The following is a 24,940-nucleotide window of genomic DNA, read 5'->3' on the forward strand; positions in this document are numbered from 1 at the left end:
TTTTAAAATGTTGTTGCTGTTTACCATATCTTCTTAAGAACTGCTGACCTTTAGGCCGGGTGTGGTGGCTAATGCCTGTAATCCCAGCACTTTGGGAGGCTGAGGTGGGTGGATCACCTGAAGTTGGGAGTTCGAGACTAGCCTGATCAACATGGAGAAATGCCGTCTCTACTAAAAATACAAAAATTAGCCAGGCGTGGTGGCACATGCCTGTAATCCCAGCTACTCGGGAGGCTGAGGCAGGAGAATCTTTTGAACCTGGGAGGCAGAGGTTGTGGTGAGCAGAAATTATGCCATTGCACTCCAGCCTGGGCAACAAGAGCAAAACTCCATATCAAAAAAAAAAAAAAAAAAAAATTGCTGACCTTTATGTGTTTCTGTTTAAGTTCACAACAGTCATAATTCTGTGAAATACAAGGCAAAACTGTAGTTTCTGATAGTAGTAATATATCTAAATCAGTAAGTAAAAAGGATGTGTAAAATCTTAATAGGAGAAATAATTATTGTATGATCAATTTCAAAATCAAAGTAAGACACGTTTCAGTATATATTATAGACAAATTTTCAACTTATTTGATCAAAAGATTTCTTAACGGCTGTTGGTCAATGCTGCATCAAGAAACTTTAGTGCAAATTTTACCAAATGCATTTATCAAAAAGGGGTTTTGTTCATTTTTTTCTGCAAACAAATGTTACATTAACGCTAAGCATATAACAAACTGATTTGCCTAGAAATCCAAAAACTATCAACATAAGCCAGTCCTTCAACTAAAAACTCAAACATACTTATCTCAAGGTCTATTCCTAATCCAAATTTGTCTATATTCAGATTGGAAGACAGAATAACAATAAAACCAAAATTTATCTGTAAAAATAATAAAAATAATTTGGTTGTTTTTAATGCTGAAGTATTGTCCTTATTAATATGGCACATCATCTATTCCCACATGCTACTGCATGGACAGGAACAATATTATTTTAGTTGCTGGAGTAACACAGTGTTAAGAATATCTGCTTCTAGCAGTGTCAGGCTTTCATCTGTTAGCTCTTTATTCGGAAATGAAGTCACAAGAATAAAGTCAAGAGCTGCAAATTCAGGACGAGACTGTACAATAAAGTTCCGGACATCCAGGATCCTGAAGAAGATAAAAATAATTTGTAATATAAAAAATCATTATTTTCATGTAAACTTAAAACTGAATCATAATAAAAATCACAAAATTTTAATCTTTATATAAAGGTGTTATAACTTTCTTTAATATATAGTATTTCAATTAAAGGATTTATCTCAGGCTTCAGTTAAAAGGTAAAATAACTTTAGTGTCTACTTAACATTTACTTTTCCTGTAAAATGGCAACAATCTCCAGGTAAGTTATGCATAAAGTAAGTGTACTAATGTTGTTATTTTAAAAGTGCAGGTCCAGCTGGGCACGGTGGCTCACGCCTGTAATTCCAGCACTTTGGGAGGCAGAGGTGGGCGGATCACTTCAACACTAGCCTGGCTAACACGGTGAAAACCCTGTCTCTACTAAAACCAGAACAAATTAGCTGGGCATGGTGGTGGCTGCCTGTAATTCCAGCTACTCAGGAGGTTGAGGTATGAGAATTGCTTGAATTTGGAAGTCGGAGTTTGTAGTGGGCTGAGATCCCGCCACTGCACTCCAGCCTGGGAGACAGAGTAAGACTCTGTCTCCAAAAAAAAAAAAAAGTGCAGGTCGTACTTTTTTTGGAGTATAAAATATGTTAGCAGCATATGACCCAGAAAAAGGTAACTATGATTGGCCTGTGACAAGGTGAGTCTAAAACTATGAAATGTGTTATCATAGGAATAATTTTAAAAAATTACTCTCACATAAACATAGTAATTCAACCAAAATCATAAATACATCTCTTAGAGTCTTACTTCAATGGACAAATCAAATGTTGATGTACAAATCAATATTAAAGAAACATTTAAAACTATCTGAAGTTCTTGACAAAAGTTCAATTAAACTTGATTTACAATACACATTTATATTATGAAGTATTTGCTATACAGAAAATTAATCCCAATCAAAATTATCACAAATATTTAAATGAATAAAGTCCCCACAAGGTTTTACTATGTTAAATTAAATCTGATTCTACTTCATATAGTTTTAGTAAAAACGTAAAACTATAGTTCTTAATTTATTTTTGTGTGATATCTGAGATCACATTAGAATTTGGATAGTTTATAGAGACTGTTTAAATACCACATATTTCATTTCTTATACACAGCTATTGTCCTTTTAAAAATGTTTCTTCTCTCAAAAACTTACTTCAAAAGTAAACCTAAAGAATATCATATTCTTCATTACTCAAGTCACATACAGTTTTACTTAGATAAGCAATCCAGTGTATGTAACAGTAAACAGGACACTGTTGGTAAAGAGGCTTACCTGTGTGTACTATTGAATCTTTGTATCAAACGACTCCCATCTGCTAACCTGATTTGAATTTTTGTTGTTGGCACTGAATCATCAATAAGAACAACTGCATTAAGTATTGATTTATCCTCCTCTTCTGGAGAGGAAGGGGTACTGACTATTTCAGGTGTAAGGCTAAAAAAGAAGAATTAAAGAATTAGAACACAAATCTGAATATGTAAAATATATGACAAACTGAAGACAGCAGATACACACTTAGAACATGGCTTCATTTGAGTCTCCTATAGTTCTTTCAACCTCTTTCATTATATTAAAGTTATTTTGGATCCTATGATTCTTACTTGGTTTATCTAATCTCTTTTAAAAGCCTAAATTTGGCCGGGCGTGGTGGCTCACGCCTGTAATCCGAGCACTTTGGGAGGCCGAGGCGGGTGGATCACGAGGTCAGGAGATCGAGACCACGGTGAAACCCCGTCTCTACTAAAAAAAAAAAAAAAACCAAAAAATTAGCTGGGCACGGTGGCGGGTGCCTGTAGTCCCAGTTACTCGGGAGGCTGAGGCAGGAGAATGGCGTGAACCCGGGAGGCAGAGCTTGCAGTGAGCCAAAATCACGCCACTGCACTCCAGCCTGGGCGACAGCGAGACTCCGTCTCAAAAAAAAAAAAAAAAAAAAAAAAAAAACAGGCCTAACTTTGCATCCTTTCCTCATTTAACTGTCTGCAACTTCATCACTGTTTAGCAAACCAGTTTTATTTAGAAATATGAGCAACTCTAAGTGTGTCAAAGAATCACTAAGAGCACAGGCAGACATGGTTTCACATCCCAGCTATGTCAATTGTGTAAAGTTGAGTAAGTACATCAATCATTTTGAATCCCAGTTCTATCATTTATAAAGTGAGGGAATAATACTATGTTATGAAGGTATATTATACCAGTAAGTCCTTAATATTGTGTCTAGAACACAGTGTTTCAGTGGGTGCCAGCTATTGTGTACATATTATCAGCACTAAATTCATTTAATTTAAACTTGGTTAATATTACTTAAAAATATCTGATTCAAGCACTGCTTTGCAAAAGAGAAATAACTTCTAAGTACTAGTGAGGAATAAAATGTTATTACATGACAATAAATTCATAATGAAGCTTGATAGAACATCTTACCATTTGAAATTGGTTACTAGTGACCCCCTAGCATTGCTGTCTTAGCCCCTTCTAACACTAGCAGGATGATCAGCCAGTATATGCCAAAAGTGAATGCCAAAAATAGAGGAGTGCTCTTTTGGTTAAATAATTAAAATAAATTTAGCTCAATTTTCTCAGTCATCTCAAGGAATTTTTGATAGCCTTGAAGTTTTTTCTCTTGAACACTGAGATTTAGATGGTTTCCTATAGATTATTTTCTTCTGGAAGAAAGACACACATGTATCTACATATTACTAGTATAAAAGTTCTATGAGCATCTGGGCTTTAGTCCAATCTAAATCATCATGACTCTTACTCCCATTCAAAAAGTTTCTCTCTCAGAGTACACAGTAAAGTGATAAAATTACCTGGTACTAACTGCTGACACTTTCTCCTTCTTTAGCCATTTCCTGATGCTAATTTTAGAACTGATTTGAGGATACATAAAAATATACGTAAGGTTAAAATTATGACTTACAATAAATGATCAGATATTAAGGAATTTCTTTTCAATTTGGAATTGAGGGCCAAGTAATTGCACTGCCAATCTGGTTTACTGTGCCAACAGTCCAGCATTTCTTATACAAGGGAGGGGGATGAAAATCCAAGAGAAAAGACATGAGACACTGAATGCAAAGGTCCTCTTTACCTCTGCCTCACTGATAACCAGGTATACACATTATCATCGTCACTACCACCATTACCACCTCTGCCACATGCATTATTTCATTTACATCAGCCTGGGAAGCAGTGTTAACAGCATGGTTCCCAGAGCTGGATTACCTGGTTTCAATCCCAACTCTGCACTTACTCTGTGACACCAGGCAAGTCACTTACCCTTATTGTGCCTGAGAGACAACAGCAGCAGTGTTGTAAAGATTAAATTAATTAGGACACATAAGCACTTCAAATGGTGCTTTTATATAGTTGATACTACTAAAAGTTGGCTATTAGCATTATAATTATCCTAACAACAACTCTGGAAAAAAAAAAGTTACCCCCAATATTCCTATTGGTAAGTGAGAGAGCTGAGGTTTATCTTGGGCTCTTTCCACACACCAAGTTGCCTCCCTGTTATTTTTGTAATCTACTGCTTTCTGTTTAAGGCAGATTCTGACCAGGTATGCTTTTTCTCAAAACAGAAAATACAGGATGGGGAAGCTAGGTAAGAAAATGTGTGTATGTGACAATGAAACTATTGTATATGGAATAGTAACATTTGAGAACTGGAATGGATGGACTTTCAACATAATTTAGGCCAACCATATCATTTTATCTAAAAGAAACCGAGTCACAGAGAGACTAAAAGACATGCTCAGAACCACACAGATAGATAGCTGGACAAGCTGGTAGTGTGGTATTAAAAAACCAGTCTAAAAAGTTATGTTAATTAATTTACTTTATTTATTTATGTTTCTGGGATGCAGTGTGGCTCTGTTGCCCAGGCTAGAGTGCAGTGGTGTGATTTCAGCTCACTGCAACCTCTGCCTCCTGAGTTCAAGTGATTCTCCTGCCTCAGCCTCCCAAGTAGTTGGGATTACAGGTGCCTGTCACCACATGCGGCTATTTTTTTTTTTTTTTTTGTATTTTTTGTATTTTTAGTAGAGATAGGGTTTTGCCATGTTGGCCAGGCTGGTCTTTAATTCCTGATCTCACGTCATCTGCCTGCCTCGGCCTCCCAAAGTGCTGGGATTACAGGTATGAGCCACTGTGCCCAGGCAAGTTATGTTAATTCTAATATTTAGCTGTCAAAATCACATCTGTTTGCTATTTAAAACTTTCTCCGTATCATTCAATTGTTCGAGCCATAGTAAAACTTTTACATTAAAAAGAAAATTTTTTAAGAAAGAAAAGAGAAATTAATTGGTACAACAAGGTTTGTAGGCAAATGGCAGGAAAGGATGTAGGTTGTAATTCCCTCAGACAGGAGGAGAAACACCCTCTTCTTCAAACTTATGGAGGGAGAAGAGGATGGAAATGACCAGCTTGAAGGCTGGTGGGAAACATAATAAGAATGTGAATTCCCATCAGGTTCTATTTTCTCAATGAAGCTGGAAGCAAAGAAATTTGCTGAGAGTGAGGGGCAGGGGTCGAGGAGGGGGTTTAGGAAAGCAGCTCAGGCCTGTGAGACTGGCAAGGCACAGCACTGCCTGCTCAGCACAGCTGAGACTGTCCCCAGAAGTACTGAGTCTCAAGGGGCTGACAATCCAGTCAGGCCACAGCTGTTGAAGAGCTGAGATAAGGTAAGGCTTTGAAGTTTTAAAGAGAGCCCTCAGGGTCTAGGGCCCCAGATGAAGTCAAATCTCAGGTGAGTGAGAGTGGCAAGCACAATCTTTTGAAGAGAACAGTAGGACAAACAGGCAGTGACTGTTTCTTCTGCAAAGATCAGCTTCAAATCATGATTTTTATCATTACACACGCCAGCTCAAAAGCCTGCCAAGAATGCCTATTCGCTAGTCCTCCCTATTAAAAATGACTGTGATTTTGTAGGTCTTTTACTTGTTAGGCACTACTCTAGCTCAACAAGCTAATTTTTATTCAATAATACAGTTTGTTCTACCATTGCAAATTTGCAGTTTTATATCTGTGGTTTGCTTTCTTCTATTATGTGAGGGTACTATGTAACATTTTTACGGCATTTTGGTTTGCACCATAATTGTATATCACATGAAAAGATTCAGTTCCCATCTGTGTAACATTCTGTGTGTAATCAGACTGCCATCTATGGAAGACAATAGATTATTTTCATTTGTTTTACTTGCTTCTTTTTATTTCCTGCTCAGTAAATAATTGTCTTGAACTCTTGAGAACCAAGCCATTTTAGAAAGTTACTTTCTAAATGAAGGTTAACTATTAAGCTTTTAATATATTTCTTAATGTAAATCTTTAATATAAAATGTTCTATGTAATTCTTCACTTTAGAATATATGATATTTGCTTATTCAACATTTGGGTTTGTGTACACATAGGCTCACATCTTCATGCTATCTCCTTCTATTAGAAGCTGAAAATTCTAAAGACTCCATCTCTCAGACTCTTGCAGCTAGGATTTCATGATTCTACCCTTCCACCAAGCAAACAAACATACACTTGTTTGGCGGAAGTAAGCACTGCAAAGTGGAAACTCTGTAGCTCTTCTGGTTACTAAGGTGGTGGAGGCATTTATTTCTTCTATGATGGAATGTTCTAGTATCTAGTCCCTAGTTTCATGGGCACCGAGCACCTGACTGGGGGACATAGTTGTTTTCTCTGCAACACTCTTCTACTGTGTTTGTTTCTCCTGGCTAAGGAAAGCTTGGTTTGCTGGTCTCTTCCAGATATTCTATAAACTACACAAGATCCTGTAAGAAACCTATTACTACCGGCAAGTAGATTCTGTTTTCTATAATCAAAATCTTGATCAATATGGCTAGTAAATTAACATGGCATTATTACCACTGATCTGTCACTTTCTTCCATCAGTTTCTCCTTTCTTTTCTGTTATTTTCTCTATTTGCCTTATAAGGAAAATGATTGGCCTTTGTGAGATACTATCATCAGATAATATCGTTATTTTCATGAGTTTAATAATCACTGGCTCTCCTCAGCTGCCTTCCCTTTATGCTACCTTCTTCAATTCCAAGTCTAGATTTACTGTAGGTCTACTAACAAGGATGTGCAGTCTAACATTAATTCTTGGTCATACATTTAAATAATAGAGAAGGAATATGTATATAGCAAAGAGATGACTAGGCATTTTATCTGCATTCTAATTAAAAATCGTAATCTCAATAAATATTAAGTAAAAATGGGAAGTGCTAGAAAATTAATATATATGTTGATCACAACAAGAGGAGTAAAAACATAATATTATACAATTCGAGAGAAGCCTGGCCAGGCATAGTGGCTCATGCCTGTAACCCAGGCACTTTGGCAGGCCAAGGCAGAAAAACAGCTTGAGGCCAGGAATTCAAGACCAGCCTGGGCAACACAGTAAGACACGTATCTCTACAAAACCTAAAAATGAAAAAAAATTAGCTGGGCTCGGCAGTGCCTGTAGTCCCAGTCAGGAGAGTGGGGCAGGAAGCTTGCTTGAGCTCAGGAGGTCAAGGCTGCAGTGAACTATGACTGCACCACTGTACTGCAGTCTGGGCAACAGAGCAAGACCCCATCTCAAAAAAAAAAAAAAAAAAAAAAAAGGAAAGAAAGAGAAGCCTGACATGTGTTGGCAGGAAAGAGAGATGAGGGAGAAAATTTCCAAGTAAACCTGTGACTTAAAATTGAAGAGTCTGTGTCCTAAGAAAAACAGGTCAACATAAATTCCTGTATTTCCTTTATGTCCTCAGCGCCAGTCTCTAGCAGGAGAAGAGAATACAGAAAGGGAGACTAGAGATAGCAAAGCATAAAGAAGCAATATTGAATTCTTTCCTATCTTGAACAATAAGAGGAGAATAGACAACCAGTGTACACCAGGCAACTGAAGGGGCTTGGAATGAAGAGAAGCAAAGGATGCACCAAAGAATACACTGGAAACATCGCCAATGCGGCAATTTCATATCACCTGCAACAATATGTGGACGAGCAGAGGGTAACTTTTACCAACATATTTTACAATTTCTAAGATTACATTAAGCCATGGCTATTACAAAGGAAACCACTCATACATTCTGCCATGTGCATTGGTTTTTAAATTGTGCTCTTCAAAGTCCTAGGGTTCTTTGGAAATGTCTCAGACACAATGCTTTCTTTCACCGACAATCAGAGGAGCTCAGGTTTTACATATTGCGCTTCCATGACGTGAAAAAAGGGTTTGGCTGTTTAAAAACTATTGAAAATCACAAAGCTAAGCACATTGCTCCTGCTGCAAGAGCTTGGTCATTACCGATGGCAGACATGCATGCTTAAGTTGTGATGTAAGGTATCCATTATTTTATCTCATCGACGACCCTTTACAATTCTCTCCTTTGAAACCAGGTAATCTGAAAGAGGCATATAATATAGTGGTGAAAAGCACAAACTCTGGAGTCAGAGTGCCTGGGTTTGAATCCCACACGCTAGTCATTTCTTAGCTCAATCATCTTGGGCAAATTACTGCATCTGCAAAATGAAGTAATAACAGTATCTACATCAAAGAGCTGTTGTAAAGATTAAGTGAGATAACACATGTATAGGGCTTAGAGGGCCAGGAACATGGTAACTGCAATCTAAGTATTAATATAAATTACAGTATTATTATCACAATTAATATCATAATGATATAGCAGTATAATAATATAATACTACTAACAGATTTATATATCTAATGTGCATGGTTCATATTTTTGTTTTTTACTTCATAGGTCATTTTGCTTTTCTTATTCTCAAAGAAAAATTCATGTTCAACAAAGGTATTTTTCTCATTTTAGGATTTTTACCTTCCAAGTTTTTGCCCTTCTCCACTAAAAGCCTTGAACCTCAGTCTAGGTTTTATGTATTCTTGATCCTGATGATCCTCCATATCCAAATTCACTTGGCCACCATGAACAAGGCGCTGAAGCTCCAGGGGAATCTCTCTTTTAAAAAGGGGGAAAAAGTTATCATTAAGTTTTTCAAGAATTAAACTACACTGTTGAGATTACTGTAATTATTTCATGAGCTACACTGGAAAACATAATTTTTGGCTTAAATTATAACACAAAAATTTCCATGATGACTGATTAGTCCTTGTAGATCTTTTTTAAAGTCACTTCACATTACTCCTTACTGGTTCTCAACACAGGGATGCTTTGGTTGTCACAATTATCTTGGAGAGCTTCTGGCATTTAGAAAGTTAAATTTTAAGACAGCAATTTATATGTAAACCAGCACTAGAAAATTCCTATGAGGATAAAAAGGTAATGTGGGTATTTATTAATAAACTCCTTGGATAAAGTTCTGAAAATTGATATGGGTGTTTTTGCTTGTTGGGTGTTAGTCCATTTGCATTGCTATAAGGAAATATCCGAGGCTGGGTAATTTATAAAGCAAAGAGGTTTACTTTGGCTAATGGTTCTGCAGGCTATAAAAGCAACATGGCACCAGAATCTGCTTCTGGTGAGACCTCGAGAAACTTACAATCACAGTGGAAGGCAAAAGGGGACCCAGCATATCACATGGCAAGAGCAGAAGCAAGAGGGAGACGGGAGGTTCCAGGCTATTAAACAACCAGCTCTTGAGTGAACTACCGGGGTGAGAACTCATTACCATGGGGATGGGACCAGGCCATTCATGAGGGATCTGCCTCCATGATCCAAAACCTCCCACCAGCCCCACCTCAGTAATGGAGGTCACACTTCAACATGAGATTTGGAGGGGACAAAACATCTAAACCATATCATTCCACCACTGGCCCCCCAAATCTTATGTCCTTCTCACATCACAAAATACAATCATCCCTTCTCAATAGTCCCCCGAAGTCTTAACTCATTCCAGCATTAACTCAAAAGTCCAAAATCTCATCTGAGATTCAAGCCACGTTCTTTCTACCTATAATCCTGTAAGATAAAAAATAAACTATTTACTTCTAAGATAGAATGGTGATATAGGCATTGGGTAAACATTCCCATTCCAAAAGAGAGATCTGCCAAAACAAAGAGGCAACAGGCCCCACACAAGTCTGGAACCCGGCAGGGCAGACATTAAATCTTAAAGCTCCAAAATAATCCTTGATTCCATGTCTCATATACAGGGCATATTGGTGCAAGAGGTGGGCTTCTAAGGCTTTGGGCAGCTCTGGCCCTGTGGCTTCTCTCATGGGTTGGAGGTGAGTACCTGTGGCTTTTCCAGGCTCAGGTTGCTGCTGGCTCCACCATTCTTGGGTCTGGAGAGTGGCACCTCCCTTTCAACAGCTCCACTAGGCAGTGCACCAGCTGGGACTCTGTCTGGGGGCTCCAACCTCACATTTCCCTTTGGCATGGCCCTCTGAAATCTAGGTGCAGCCTCCCATGCCTCTTTCACTTGTGCATTCTGTGGGCTTGCAGGCTTAACACCATGTAGAAGCCACCAAGGCTTACAGTAGTGGCTTGTGCCCTTCAGAGCGAGTGGAGGCCCAAGCTATACCTGGGGCTTTTTGAGCTGCGGCTGGAGCTGCAGCAGCTGGGATGCTGGGAACAGTGTTCAGAGGCTGTACAGGGCAGCTGGGCCCCAGGTTTGGCCTCCAAAACCACACTTTTCTCCTAGGACTCTGGGCCTGTGATAGGGATTGGGGGGGCTGTCTTAAAGGTCTCTGAAATGCCTTCAAGGCTTTCTTCCCATCATGTTGATTAGTAGCACTAGGCTAGGCTCTCTTCTATTCATGCAAATCTGTCTATCAAGTGGTTGCTCCACAGCCTGCTTGTATTCTTCTCCTGAAAACACTTTCTCCTTCTCTACTACATAGCCAAGATGAGAATTTTCCAAACTTCAACTGGCTCTGCTTCTCTTTTAAATACGAGTTCCAACTTTAAATCATTTATTTGCTCCTATGTCTGACCACAGGTTGTTAGAAGTTGCCACAAAGCCTCTTGAATGTTCTGCTGCTTAGAAATTTCTTCCACCAGGGCCGGGTGTGGTGGCTCACGCCTGTAATCCCAGCACTTTGGGAGGCCAAGGCAGGTGGATCACAAGGTCAGGGGTTCAAGATCAGCCTGGCCAAGATGGTGAAACCCATCTCTACTAAATACAAAAATTAGCCGGGCGTGGTGGCGAGCACCTGTAATTCTAGCTACTTGGGAGGCTGAGGCAGGAGAATTGCTTGAACCTGGGAGGTGGAGGTTGCAGTGAGCCTAGATTGCGCCACTGCACTCCAGCCTGGGTGACAGAGCATGACTCGTCTCAAAAAAAAAAAAAAAAGAAAAAAAAAAAAAGAAATTTCTTCCACCAGGTACCCTAGATCATCACTCTTTAGTTCAACCTTCCACAAAGCCTTAGGGTATGGACACAATGCAGACAAGTCCTTTGCTAGGGTGTAACAAGGCTGACCTTTACTCCAGTTCCCAATAACTTCCTCATTTCTATCTGAGAACTCATCAGCCTGGACTTCACTGTCCATATTTCTATCAGTACTTTGGTCACAACCACTTGAGAAGTCTCTAGGAAGTACCAAATTTTCCTTTGTCTTCCTGTCTTCTTCAAGGACATCCAAAGTCTTCCAACCACTGCCTATTACCCAGTTCCAAAGATGCTTCCACATCTTCATGTATCTTTAGAGCAATGCCCTACTCCTTGGTACCAATTTTCTGTATTAGTCTGTTTGTACTGCTATAAAGGAATACTTGAGGCTGCGTAATTTATAAAGCAAAAAGGTTTATTTCGGCTCATGGTTCTGCAGGCTGTACAAGTAGCATGGTACCAGATTCTCTTTCTGGTGAAGCCTCAGGGAATTTACAATCATGGTAGAAGGCAAAGGGGGACCTGGTGTATGACACAGCAAGAGTGGAAGCAAGAGAGATGGGGAGGTTCCAGGCTCTTTTAAACAATCAGCGCTCACTTGAACTGCCAGAACAAGAACTCATTCATTACCATTGGGATGGCACCAAGTCATTTGTGAGGGATCCACCCCATGATCCAAACACCTCCCACAGGCCCACCCCTAACAGTGGAGGTCACATTTCAACATGAGATTTGAGGAGGACAAAACATCTAAACCACCTAAACATCATGGCGTGATTTGTGAGCACTGCTGTCATTCAGTGTCGAGGTAGGGGATGTCAGATGCACTCCAACAGGAGACTTGTCTTACATGATAAAGACTTGTCTTGGGTTCCAAAGAATCATCACGTGCTCTTCAGGGAGTCATATGGATAATACTGTCTGATCCTAAAACCTAACTCTGTCTCATATACAAGCAAAACGCATTTTTTAGGCTACTGTATTAATATACTTTGAAATCTCCAGGAATGTAAAGTGAGGGAAGACTGTACTTTGTTTTGTTTGGAATTTTACCAAGTCCTTGAATGCAATGCTACTTGTAATTAACCTGACAACCTCATATACTTCATTTTTCTGTTTTTATACCTGTCACATTTACATGGGAAGTGCTAGACTGCACAGAGGTACAAACTAACTACTTCTTATGTGTGCTGTGTGGTCATACCAGGGCATTTATAAACTAAAACATGTATCATTTGTATAATAAATTACTTTATTTCTTCAATATATTTAAGGTAGAACATATATTAATTTCTTTTGGAGAATCATGTACATAGACTATATTATCTATGAGTTCTTCTTTGAGGATAGTGTAGATGGTTTTACAAAATATTTCTTATAAAAAGGAGACAATGGGTCTTACACAGCTGAGAATCACTACCTGACATTACTCATTTTCTTTAAAGAGTCTTTTCTAAAACTTTTATTGATCATAATTTGTACATTATTGCAGATATGGTGTGGCTCAAATTTTAAAGTTCTTTTAATATACCACATTTGTTTAAACATTAGCCTATGAAGTTTATGGTTTATTTTCATTTAACAATAAATTAGTTTTTATCTATATAATAGTACACTCATTCTCAATATGTTCTTTGTTTCCACTATATTGAAATTAGTATCAATTTCTATAGTTATGTTGCTCTTCACTTAGCCAATCAAAACCTCCCCCACCTAGTTGCTCACAGCTCTTCCCAGTGATTCTGCAGGTTTCCAAGTCCACGGCATTTACTTAAACCATTATATCCTGTATTTGCCACCCCCATATACTGCCTCCTAGGACAGCTTCCCGCCTTTCCCAATGCCTTCAGCATACTTCTTATGGCATTTGTTGCCTTTGTTTGGTATCCCGACAGTATCTGTATATAATTTAAATTCAATATTCATGCTAATTAGTCTTCTAAAAGACTAATTTAACCTCCACTCCATGTCAGCCACTCATCCTGGACATATTTCAACATTTGGAAATGCTGCACCTTCTCTATTCCTTTATGGAGTATAACCCTGTATATATAACTCTGGTTATATACAGTAAAACTCTGATCCTTTCCTACAACTTAATTCCCCAGTTTATGCTCAACTTTATGTCTTTAGTTGCATAGCTACTTAGAAATAACCCCACTTTCAGCTAGTTTAATCGTAACACAGAAAAGCTTTTATTATCATAGCAAAATCACTTGATTTCTCATCCTTTAGCAAGAAGAGCTGGTAAGTTACAATGTTCTTTGGATGGGTGAGAGCACTGAATATCTGGGTTTACTTTCACAAATTACCACTTCAAACTAACCTTTTGCAATCTTCTGCCAGCAGTAATGCCACCACATTAAAAGATTTCTAACATAAGTTGCTGAATTTCAGGCATACATGCAATGAGAGTCACCCTGTCAACAGTAAGCAGGACAGTGGCTTAGTGGGTGGGCAGCTACATACTAATTAATTCATTGATTATCACATTAAGATGTTTCTTCTTGGAGCTGGGTCATAGTTTCATCAGATTTTAAAATGGGCCAATGTCCAATGCCCCTGGCCCACAAAATTAAGAACCAGTGACTTAACAGATAGCAGTATATCCTTTATAAACTTAAGAATACCTACACCTCCAGCAACCACTTATTTAATATATTCCAGGAACTACTTCTTGAAAACCCGTAGTGCACTAATAATGAGTAGTCTGTTAAGAAAATAAGTCCCACTCTACGTAACAAATAGAAGACAAATAATATATCTTACCCTCTCTTAACAGACTCCAGAAATTGAGCATTTGTTGGTTCATTGTAAGGTCTCAATTCTCCATCATCTAAACTGAAACCATTGCTCCAAAGTTTAAGCAAAATCTGAACCTTTTGGGTATAGAAGAAAAAAAAAAAAAATATATATAAGAATACATCTCCCCTAAATAATTTTAAGTTCCAAATGTGATATCATAAAACGTATTTACTTAATTTAAAATAGGGAGTTATTTCTACTATTCTTTATTCATAGTGAAAGACATTAATGAAACCAGATGTGTTTGTTTAGCTAGTTTGCATTCAGCTTAACAAATGGGCAATGGCTGCAAATACCAAAGGTCCTGCAGCTGGACCCTGGCCTTGAAGTACAACTATTGGTGGATGGTTCACTAGAAAATGAAAGCAATGAGAAGAGCTGTACTCCATGATTCCCACTTCCTTCATTTTCCTTCATCTGCATCTATACTCTTCTTTGCTACAGAGCTTAAATATTCATGCTAAGGGGAACAGAATTTCCAGTGACCTTCCAAGAAACTATAAATGTCTAAAATAAAATTAAAACTCCAAAATTTCAAAAGGCAACAGAAACAAAGAATGACTTTAGGTGTTCTACATTTACACCTCACCTCATTTTAGATTATGAAAATATATCATTTATAATAATAACAACTATATATTTGTTCATTTTTCTTTAATTGATTTTTTATCTTAAAGAGCCAGGGTCTCACTATGCTGCCCAGGGTGGTCTTGAACTGCTGGGCTCAAGCAATCTGCCCACCTCAGTCTCCCAAAGTGCTAGGATTATAGGCATGAGCCACTGTGCCTGGCCCAGGTTCATTTTCTTAAACACCTTTTTTTTTTTTTTTTTTTTTTAAGAGAGAGGGTCTGGCTATGTTTTCCGGGCTGGCCTTGAACTTCTGGGCTCAAGTGATCCTTCTACCTCAGCCTCTGGAGTAGTTGGGACTCCAGATGCATGTCACCATGCCTGGCTGCAAATTCATCTGGAAAATGAATCACACATTCTTTCAACAAATAGTTACATATCTCTACGTGCAAGGCATAACTGTGATAAAAAACATAAAGATTGAGACTGAAAACTCACATATCCTTGGTCCTTTTAACCCATGTTTTAAAAAGTAACAAAAATATATTTATATTATCAATTCTTAATTTTAAAACCAACAGTTTTAGTAACTAGAAGCAAATATTTATACTTTTTCATTTTGATTATTGTACCTACATCTTGCAGCTGATTTTCTCCATAGATATATTCAGACCGCTTACAAAAAGAACTACCCAATCTGTATCCTCCACCTGTAAATGACTAAAATACATAGCAAATGAGTTAAAATACACAAAGGATTATTCAGCAAAAAGTTATTATGTGATATGTATTTTAAAACTAGATAAATTCTAACTAGCCAAAGTGGCTCATACTGGGGAGCCTTCAAGAACCAAAATTACCATAAGACTTGACTAAAAGATAATTTCAAACCATTGATGAATAATGAAATGAAAAAAAAAATTTAAGTTTCATTAGAGCAGCGGTTCTCGACAATGCATGTCAAAATTATCATACAGGCTTTTTTAAAAGACACATTTCTAGGCATATCCCAAATCTATTGAACCATAATACCTGAAGCCATCAGGTAGTTCAGACAACCTGCCCAAATGATTTTGATGGAGAAATTCCAGGTTGAGAAATGCCACTTATAAGAATGTATGAAATGATATCACAAAAGACACGTAACTGTTCGTCTTTAGTATATCAATATTGTGTCAGTTGGTAACAATTGTAAAAGCTGTACAGAGGTGGCTCACGCCGGTAGTCCCAGCACTTTGGGAGGCCGAGGCAGGCGGATCACGAGGTCAGGAGATCGAGACCACCCTGGCTAACATGGTGAAACCCCGTCTCAACCAAAAATACAAAAAATTAGCCGGGTGTGGTGGCGGGCGCCTGTAATCCCAGTTACTCCGGAGGCTGAGGCAGGAGAATGGCGTGAACCCGGGAGGCAGAGCTTGCAGTCAGCCGAGATCATGCCACTGCACTCCAGCCTGGGCAACAGAGCGAGACCCTGTCTCAAAAAAAAAAGAAAGAAATTTAGAAAGGTACAAAAGCAATTCAATGGAGAAAGGAGTGCTTTTCAAGAAGTGATGCTGGAGCAACTGGACATCCGTAAGCAAAACAATAAACTCTGGTGTCAACCTCACACCTTATATAAAAATTCAAATAGATCATAGCTTTAAATGTAAAGCTGTAACATTTTTCTAGATAACAAGGGAGAAAATATTTGGGACCTACAGTTAAGTGAAAAGTTCTTAGACAATACAGCAAAAGCATGATCCATAAAAGAAAAAAAGGAATTGGACTTTATCCAAGTTTATATCTTTTGCTTAGTGAAAAATCCTGCTAAGAGGATAAAAATATGAATGACATTCTGAGAGAAAATATTTACAAACCATGTATCTGACACAGGACCCATACCTATTAAAATATACAAAGAATTCTCAAAACTCAACAGTAACAAAATAATCTAATTAGAGAGTGGGAAAAGTAATGAAGAGATATTTCCTTGAAAAGAGTAATACAGATAATGGCAAGGAAGCACACGAAACGATGTTCATCACTAGTTATTAGGAAAACGCAAATTAACATCATTAGTTATTAGAGAAATAAAATAAAACCATGGTGTGTTAGCACTACACACCCATCAAAATGGCTAAAATTAAAAATAGTGACAATACCAAAATGCTGAAAAGGATGCAGAGAAACTTGCTCTCTCATATATGTGGGAATATAAAATGGCACAACCACTCTGGAAAACAGTTTGGCTGTTTCTTAAACATACACAATGTATGACCTACCGATTGCACTTCTGCGCATTTATCCCAGAGAAATAAAACCATACGTAAGTAAAAAAAACCTGTACCTAATTGCTCACAGCAGCTTTATTTGTAATAGTCAAAAGCTGGAAACTAAAATATCCCTCAATAAATGAATGGTTAAACTGTGGTGTATCTATACCATAAAATGCTACTCAGGAATTAAAAAGGAACAAGGTTGTGATACAAGCAGTAACTCTGACAGATCTCAATGGCATTATGCCAAGTGAAAAAAGCTATTCCAAAAGGTCACATATTGTATGACTCCATTTGTGTAACACTGGAGTTTCACCATGTTGGCCAGGCTGGTCTTGAACTGTGATCTGCCCGCTTCGGCCTCCCAAAGTGCTAGGATTACAGGCATGAGCCACCACACCCGGCTGGTGTAACACTCTTAACATGATAAAATTATAGAGATGAAAATCCAGTTGACTGGTACTGGCTAGAGGTTAGGGATGGCAGGAGAGACGGGGTGGGTGTGAGTGCAAATGGGTAGGCTATGAAGGAGAGCTTCAGCTGGGTGATTACACATGTGATAAAAGGACATAGAGAGAAATGCCAAATTCCTGGCTTTCATATTATACTACAATCATGTGAAATGTAACCATTGGGGGAAACTAAGTGAAAGGTACATGAAACCTCCCTGTATTCTTTTTGCAAATGCCTGTGACTCTACTAATTATTTTGTAACTAAAAGGTAAATCAAAAAGTTGTTCAGAAATGTAAGAAATTGTCTCAACTTTCAATCATTAATAGAAATATTATAATTTTATAAAAATGAAAACAAATATTTAAAACAGAAATTTACAATTAGAAAAACAATGTTTGCAAATAATATAAAAATGAAAGAGGAGGTAAAATACAGAAACAATGTATTTAGTTTAAAATTGAGCACTGACCTTAGATTTATCATCACTTGAAGCTCTTGTGGCTTCATTCAGAGGGACAGCCCCATGTTCCCTTGCCTCTTTGAAAAGTTCATTCACAATTTTCCCAGTTGAAGGTCGAACTATATTTAATCCACTGTATTCATGTTCACTTGAGTAAAACCTTTAAACATTTTAGTTCATGAATAAAAACTTAGGATAACAGACATAAACTGAAGTAAAAAGCTACACAGTCTTATGAAAATAAAAGTATTTTATTTAAAAAGAGGCATTCTTTTGCCTTCTATGAGAATATTTAATTTTTAAAATGGGATTAAGGAAAAGAACAAATAGGAAATAGATCATATACTTTCTCACTGAGTTTGCAAAGATTGATTCTAAGGACAAGTTCAGCCTCCAGCACAGTAACTGGCTTGCTTGCTGATCCCTCAGCCTTCTGTAACTGCTTATCACATATATCTCATTCACTAATTCAGCACTTCTGATGTAGAAGGGAAAGCAGTGTCAACAATCAAAAGATAGTCCCTTCTCTCTAAGAAGGCCACTCTCAGTAGAGACCTAGTTAGTGACGAGATCTCTAGATTTAGACAGTATAAACAGCTAATTCTAAACTAAAGGGTTATCTATAGAGGATTTATCTTTCAGAGATTTTTGGATTTAAAAGAGACCTACTCCCTTATAAGCCCCTGTGTTTGTTAAAGTAAATAATTTAGACAGTAATTTTTTGGCGACCAATTTCTACTTTGACTCCAACTTCATAAATGATCCTAGGAAACATAAAAATTACCTTTACGTAAGATTAATAACCTACTTTAATCTTTCAAGATTTTTTCTATCAAGAATATCAGAAACTATAACCAATGAAGTATCAGCATGGGGACTTCCAGGGTAAGATGACAATCAAACTTCATTTGTTAAAATACTTATAACTCTCCAATCCAATTCCAAATTCACACTGAACTGACACATAGAACAAAACAATGGGGGGAAATGATATCTGCCTTGGAGACTAGGAATGGAATTCATCTTCAAGGCTTTTTCCTAAATTAGAATATGCAAAACTGAGTAAGATAGAGGAAAGAACAGACCAGCTCTCACTTTGCAGTAAAGGAAGGAAAAGATCCATCAGGATGGAGAACAAGGAGACACCAGGAGAACCCTACTAAACCCCACAAACTGCAGAAGGTGGAGGTGGGGCTTCATCCTGCCAGTGCTCTGGAGAAGTACACTGGGCCCAAATTTATCTAGAGCAGGAGCCTATGGAAGCCTTCCTCCTAAGCTTACACTCAAGGGTCCAGGGTAGCAAGCAAGGTTGAACACTGCCCTAGTTGGCTTTTAAGACAAGCCTTAGTGTTAGAAGCAGATTATTTTAGGTAGCTACGACAAACACAGAAAAGCAAAGCAGCGCTTCCTGCTGCAGCTGTCTGCTGCTGTAACACTCCTCCCCTCTCTGGAGTGCCCTGGAAACGAGGAACGGAAGTCACCTTCAAGGTTGTCCACGTCTCTAATCTGGCAAAATGAATAATCATTCCTTTTTATCTCAGTCTTAGTGAGAAAGACCTTACTGCAAAAATCGGTCATAGCAAATGATTTCCTATCTCCTTTATGGTTAATGGTTTTTATTATTTGAAATCTTTGCCTACTCTGAGGTCATAAAGATATTCTATTTTCTTCCAGAAATTTTATTGTTTTAATTTCTATATTTAGATCCACAACCCATATGGAACTGACATTTATAGGTGGTATAAGGTAGAGGACAAGAACTATTTTTTCTCCATATAAATGTCCATGTGTCCCAGTACTACCTAATGAAATTCTGCCCCTCACTGCTCTGCAGTGTCATAAATCAAGTTGCCTATGATTCTGAGTTCTCTTATTTTGGTCCATGGTCTACTGTCAGTTCTTACTCTCTTAACGATTGCAGCTTTACAATAAGTCTTTGCATGCAGCAGTGTAAGTCCTCAACTTTAATTCTTCATGAATGTTTGGGGCAAAAATATTTATTGATTGCTGAAGTAATTCTCTATACTCATTCAAACTGACTTATTAAATATAAGTGAAAGGGAATAAAAGATGCCTAGTATAGAATTAGTACTTAGCTGGGCCTTAAAAGGATTTAGGACATTAGGACTTAGATAAGCACAGAGGACAAGGGACAAAATTCTAGGAATGAAGAGGAACACAGGAGGAAAAAATCAAAATGACCAGAGGAATCAGAAAAAGAATCAGTCTTTTACAGTTTTCTTTGTATGCAATTATGCCATTACACATAATGAGCTTTATTTTATTTATTTCCAATTTGTATACTTTTGTTTTTCTAATCTCATTGTGCTGACTAAAACCTCCAGTACAAGTTGAATGAAAATTGTGATAGGGGTTACCCACTGATAATGTTCTCAACTTCAGAAGAGTTGGGCGGTTTCAATCTCTTTAGATCCTAATGATGATTACCCAAACCTTAAACATATTATCTGCGACTGGTGCCCATCTTTCCTGTGCATTTACTCCCTGCGGTAACATTTTTGCTCCCATTTTGCTACTGAATCTCAAGGTTTGCTACTGAATACTCAAAGGTTCTGAGTTATCTTCTCATTGCCAAACATAAAAGACTTTCCTCAGTTATTACCCACTTTCTGAAACATTTGATCCTTTTGAGCCTATCCTCCTTCTCCCTTTTGCTGTTTCATTGTTGAACTCTCTCCTGGACTTTCATCATACCAAAATTGCTTGTTTCTTTGCCCAATGGGATCCAACATCTCCTTCTCTATTTTACTGAGTTTTCTTCCTCCTACTCTTACATAAATATGCCTATATCCTTGACTTCAATTCCCCTCTATTTAAGCTCATGTCATCATCAAAATATTTATCCACTGCCAAAGATAACATCTTCTATACAGATGACTCTGAAATACATGCTTTTACCACTCACTTATGGTCCAGTGTTGAATTTAAAAGCACCTGCTAGATGAACTTCAATCAAGTTCATCTCCAAAACTGAAGCTATTTCTACACGTAAGCCCTCCCATTAACAATCACACTTTTTCCTGTATCCCAAATTTAAAACATTTAAGTCTCCTCTCTTTCCCACTGGCTTACTCCCTATATCCCGTGTCACTACATTTCTACAATAAACACCTTGAGAATATCTTGCATTAATTTCACCCTTTTCTCTCCATTCCATTGACACTACCTCAATCCAAAATTTATTTTATTTATATATTTTTTGAGACAACATATGGCTCTACTGCCCAGGCTAGAGTGCAGTGGCGTGATCTTGGCTCACTACAACTTCCACCTCTAGGACTCAAGCTATCCTGCCACCTCAGCCTCCCGAGTAGTTGGGACTACAGGCGTGCACCACCACGCCTGGCTATTTTTTTTTGTAGAGACGGGGTTTAAGCCCTGTTGCCCAGGCTGGTCTTGAACTTGTGAGCTCACGCGATCTGCATCGCTTCAGCCTCCCAAAGTGCTAAGATGACAGGCGTGAGCCACCGTCCTTGGCCTTGAATCCAAAGTCTTATTAGCTCATTCCTTAGTTTACCTCAATTACTTGTGTCTTGATTTCTTTCCCTCTTTATCCTGTTCTCCCATCCTCATTAATTTTATACAGTATTGCCAGTCCTATTTTCCTAAATGAATAGTAATAGCTAACATTTATCAAGGGATGACTATGTGTTTAGTTAATCCTCCTAACAATGGTATTACTCCTATTTTCAGGTAAGAAAACTAAGACTGAAGGAGTTTAAATAACTTGCCAATTGGCAAAACCTTATTAGAAGACAGAGAACAAAAATTACAGGGAGGAGGAGCTAGCCAGCCTAGGGGGCGGCTGCACAGTCTCTGGGATCCCCAGGCCTGGAGGGGGGTCTGTGCACAGTTGACTGTCTCTGTCCCGCATCTGGTCCTGCGCGGGCCTCCCTTGGGTCAGCCCAATGTGACCAAGCCCAGCGGAGCCTGAGCAAGGAGCAGGTCCATCATGGAGCTGGAGTGTGGGAGGAACATGACATCATGGAGATGGTTTCACCCAAATATGACTGGGGTGGAAGCAGAAAACCCACTGTTGACAAGAGGAGCTGATAGCAGTTTTTTGGCAAGGCCTAGTAAAAGTAACCCTGGAGACTTCACACTTTCTGTTAGAAGAAATGGAGCTGTCACCCACATCAAGATTCAGAACACTGGGCCAGGCGCAGTGGCTCACGCCTGTAATCCCAGCACTTTGGGAGGCCGAGGCGGGCAGATCACGAGGTCAGGAGATTGAGACCATCCTGGATAACATGGTGAAACCCGGTCTCTACTAAAAAATACAAAAAAATTAGCTGGGCGTGGTGGCGGGCACCTGTAGTCCCAGCTACTCAGGAGGGAGGCAGGAGAATGGCATGAACCCAGGAGGCAGAGCTTACAGTGAGCCGAGATAGTGCCACTGCACTCTAGCCTGGGTGCCAGAGTGAGACTCTGTTTCAAAAAAAAAAAGATTCAGAACACTAGTGATTGCTATGATCTGTATGGAGGGGAGAAATTTTCCACTTTGGCTGAGTTGGTCCAGCATTACATAGAACATCACGGGCAATTAAAAGAGAAGAATGGAGATGTTATTGATCTTAAATATCCTCTGAACTGTGCAGATCCTACCTCTGAAAGGTGGTTTCAGGGACACCTCTCTGGGAAAGAAGCAGAGAAATTATTAACTGAAAAAGGAAAACATGTTAGTTTTCTTGTACGAGAGAGCCAGAGCCACCTTGGAGATTTTGTTCTCTCTGTGTGCACCAGTGATGACAAAGGGGAGAGCAATAACGGCAAGTCTAAAGTGGCCCATGTTATGATTTGCTGTCAGGAACTGAAATACGATGTTGGTGGAGGAGAACAGTTTGATTCTTTGACAGATCTTGTGGAACATTACAAAAAGAATCCTATGGTGGAAACACTGGGTACAGTACTACAACTCAAGTAGCCCCTTAACACAACTCGTATAAATCCTGCTGAAATAGAAAGCAGAGTTCGAGAACTAAGCAAATCAGCTGAGACCACAATAAAGTCAAACAAGGCTTTTGGGAAGAATTTGAGACACTACAACAACAGGAGTGCAAACTTCTCTACAGCCGAAAAGAGGGTCAAAGGCAAGAAAACAAAAACAAAAATAGATATAAAAACATCCTGCCCTTTGATCATACCAGGGTTGTCCTACACGGTGGTGATCCCAATGAGCCTGTTTCAGATGACATCAATGCAAATATCATCATGCCCGAATTTGAAACCAAGTGTAACAATTCAAAGCCCAAAAAGAGTTACATTGCTACACAAGGCTGCCTGCAAAACATGGTCAATGACTTTTGGCGGATGGTGTTCCAAGAAAACTCCCGAGTGATTGTCATAACAACGAAAGAAGTGGAGAGAGGAAAGAGTAAATGTGTCAAATACTGGCCTGATGAGTATGCTCTGAAAGAATATGGCATCATGTGTGTTAGGAACGTCAGAGAAAGCACCGCTCACAACTATATGCTAAGAGAACTTAAACTTTCAAAGGCTGGACAAGGGAATATGGAGAGAATGGTCTGGCAATACCACTTTTGGACCTGGCCGGACCACGGAGTGCCCATTGACCCTGGGGGTGTGCTGGACTTCCTGGAGAGGTGCACCATAAGCAGGAACGCATCATGCATGCAAGGCCAGTCGTGGTGCACTGCAGTGCTGGAATTTGCCGGACAGGGACATACGTTGTGACTGATACTCTGATTGGCATCATCAGAGAAAAAGGTGTTGACTGTGACATTGACGTTCCCAAAACCATCCAGATGGTGCGGTCTCAGAGGTCAGGGATGGTCCAGACAGAAGCACAGTACCGATTTATCTATATGGCGGTCCAGCATTATACTGAAACTCTACAGCACAGGATTGAAGAAGAGCAGAAAAGCAAGAGGAAAGGGCATGAATATACAAATATTAAGTATTCTCTAGCGGACCAGATGAGTGGAGATCAGAGCCCCCTCCCGCCTTGTACTCCAACTCCACGCTGTGCAGAAATGAGAGGAGACAGTGCTGGAGTCTATGAAAACGTGGGCCTGATGCAACAGCAGAGGAGTTTCAGATGAGAAAATCTGCCAAAACTTCAGCACAAAAATAGATGTGGACTTTCACCCTCTCCCTAAAAAGATCAAGCTTTCGCAAGAAAGTTTATGTGAAGACCAAATTTGGATTTGGAAGGCTTGCATTGTGGTTGAGCTCTCCCAAGAGCTCAAAAGCAGAAGTGGCCAGGCCTTCTGAAGATTTAAGCCCAGAATTGTCACAGCTTCCCTTCTACTGCCCTCTATTGATGATGATGATGATGATGATGATTTTTTCTAATCATAAGAGAGCTGGAGTATGCCCTCTACTTACTAAACAAGTCACATGCCCAGCCCAGATTAAAAAAAAGGGTGTGAAGTAGAGGTGCAGTTAATTGGGGGGCCACTAGTCTAACAGACGGTCACAACCAGTGCCATGGAAAACCAAGGATATTAGCAAAAGCAGAAGTTGCTAGTGACCTTGGGAAGCCGAAGCTGCTTACAGTAGCTGAGACAAGCTGAAAGACTGAGAAATAGAGGGCCTTCAAGAAGCTTCCTGAATGATTTCTGCCAATCCTGAGCCTATTCTTGGAACTAGCACCTGGGGAAACTGATCTTGTGAGGATGGATGTGTTTAGGGACACAGGGCTTTTGAAAGCAGCACCACCCCACTGGGGCACCCCCAGACTTGGGAAATGTGACTCTTTCTTACTGCCACTGGTTTTTGGTCAGGCCACAGTGAGAAGGAACAGCCCTAACAGGCCTCCAGCCAGGTTGAACGAGCTCATTTTTGTTTTAGTCAAATGGTAACATTTGCTAATGTTCCACCTTAAGTGCCTTCTCCAAAGACATCCCTCTTTGACTTATATGTTGAATCATCAAGTGTGGATATTTCAATGAAAGTATC

General features: G+C 39.0%; 2 protein-coding genes across 5 annotated transcripts in view; one reads left to right on the forward strand and one right to left on the reverse strand.

Annotated features, from left to right (window-relative positions):
- Positions 1-860: 860 nt before the first annotated feature.
- UBXN2B (UBX domain protein 2B) overlaps positions 861-24,940 on the reverse strand; it is a 34,771-nt gene continuing 10,691 nt past the window's right edge. For 2 of the 4 annotated variants that reach the window (XM_032759723.2, XM_032759725.2), the window contains 7 exons: positions 18,008-18,158; positions 15,466-15,549; positions 14,227-14,336; positions 8,985-9,122; positions 3,960-4,019; positions 2,422-2,583; positions 861-1,136 (listed from right to left, as the gene is read on the reverse strand). In XM_032759723.2, coding sequence (XP_032615614.1) covers positions 974-1,136; positions 2,422-2,583; positions 3,960-4,019; positions 8,985-9,122; positions 14,227-14,336; positions 15,466-15,549; positions 18,008-18,158 — 868 coding nt within the window. In that variant the 3' untranslated portion in view covers positions 861-973. Of the gene's footprint in view, positions 1,137-2,421; positions 2,584-3,959; positions 4,020-8,984; positions 9,123-13,504; positions 13,878-14,226; positions 14,337-15,465; positions 15,550-18,007; positions 18,159-24,940 lie in introns of those variants that run through there. The other 2 variants (XM_032759724.2, XM_032759726.2) reach the window with 2 other exon arrangements.
- LOC116813270 (tyrosine-protein phosphatase non-receptor type 11-like) lies at positions 21,820-24,081 on the forward strand. The gene is given in 4 exon segments (XM_032759721.2): positions 21,820-22,174; positions 22,481-23,019; positions 23,022-23,615; positions 23,618-24,081. Coding segments are annotated over 4 exon segments (1,800 nt in total). The 5' UTR covers positions 21,820-21,971.

The sequence above is a fragment of the Hylobates moloch genome, unplaced genomic scaffold (genome assembly GCF_009828535.3).
Source record: "Hylobates moloch isolate HMO894 unplaced genomic scaffold, HMol_V3 SCAFFOLD_9, whole genome shotgun sequence".
In the NCBI taxonomy this organism is placed as follows: domain Eukaryota; kingdom Metazoa; phylum Chordata; class Mammalia; order Primates; family Hylobatidae; genus Hylobates; species Hylobates moloch.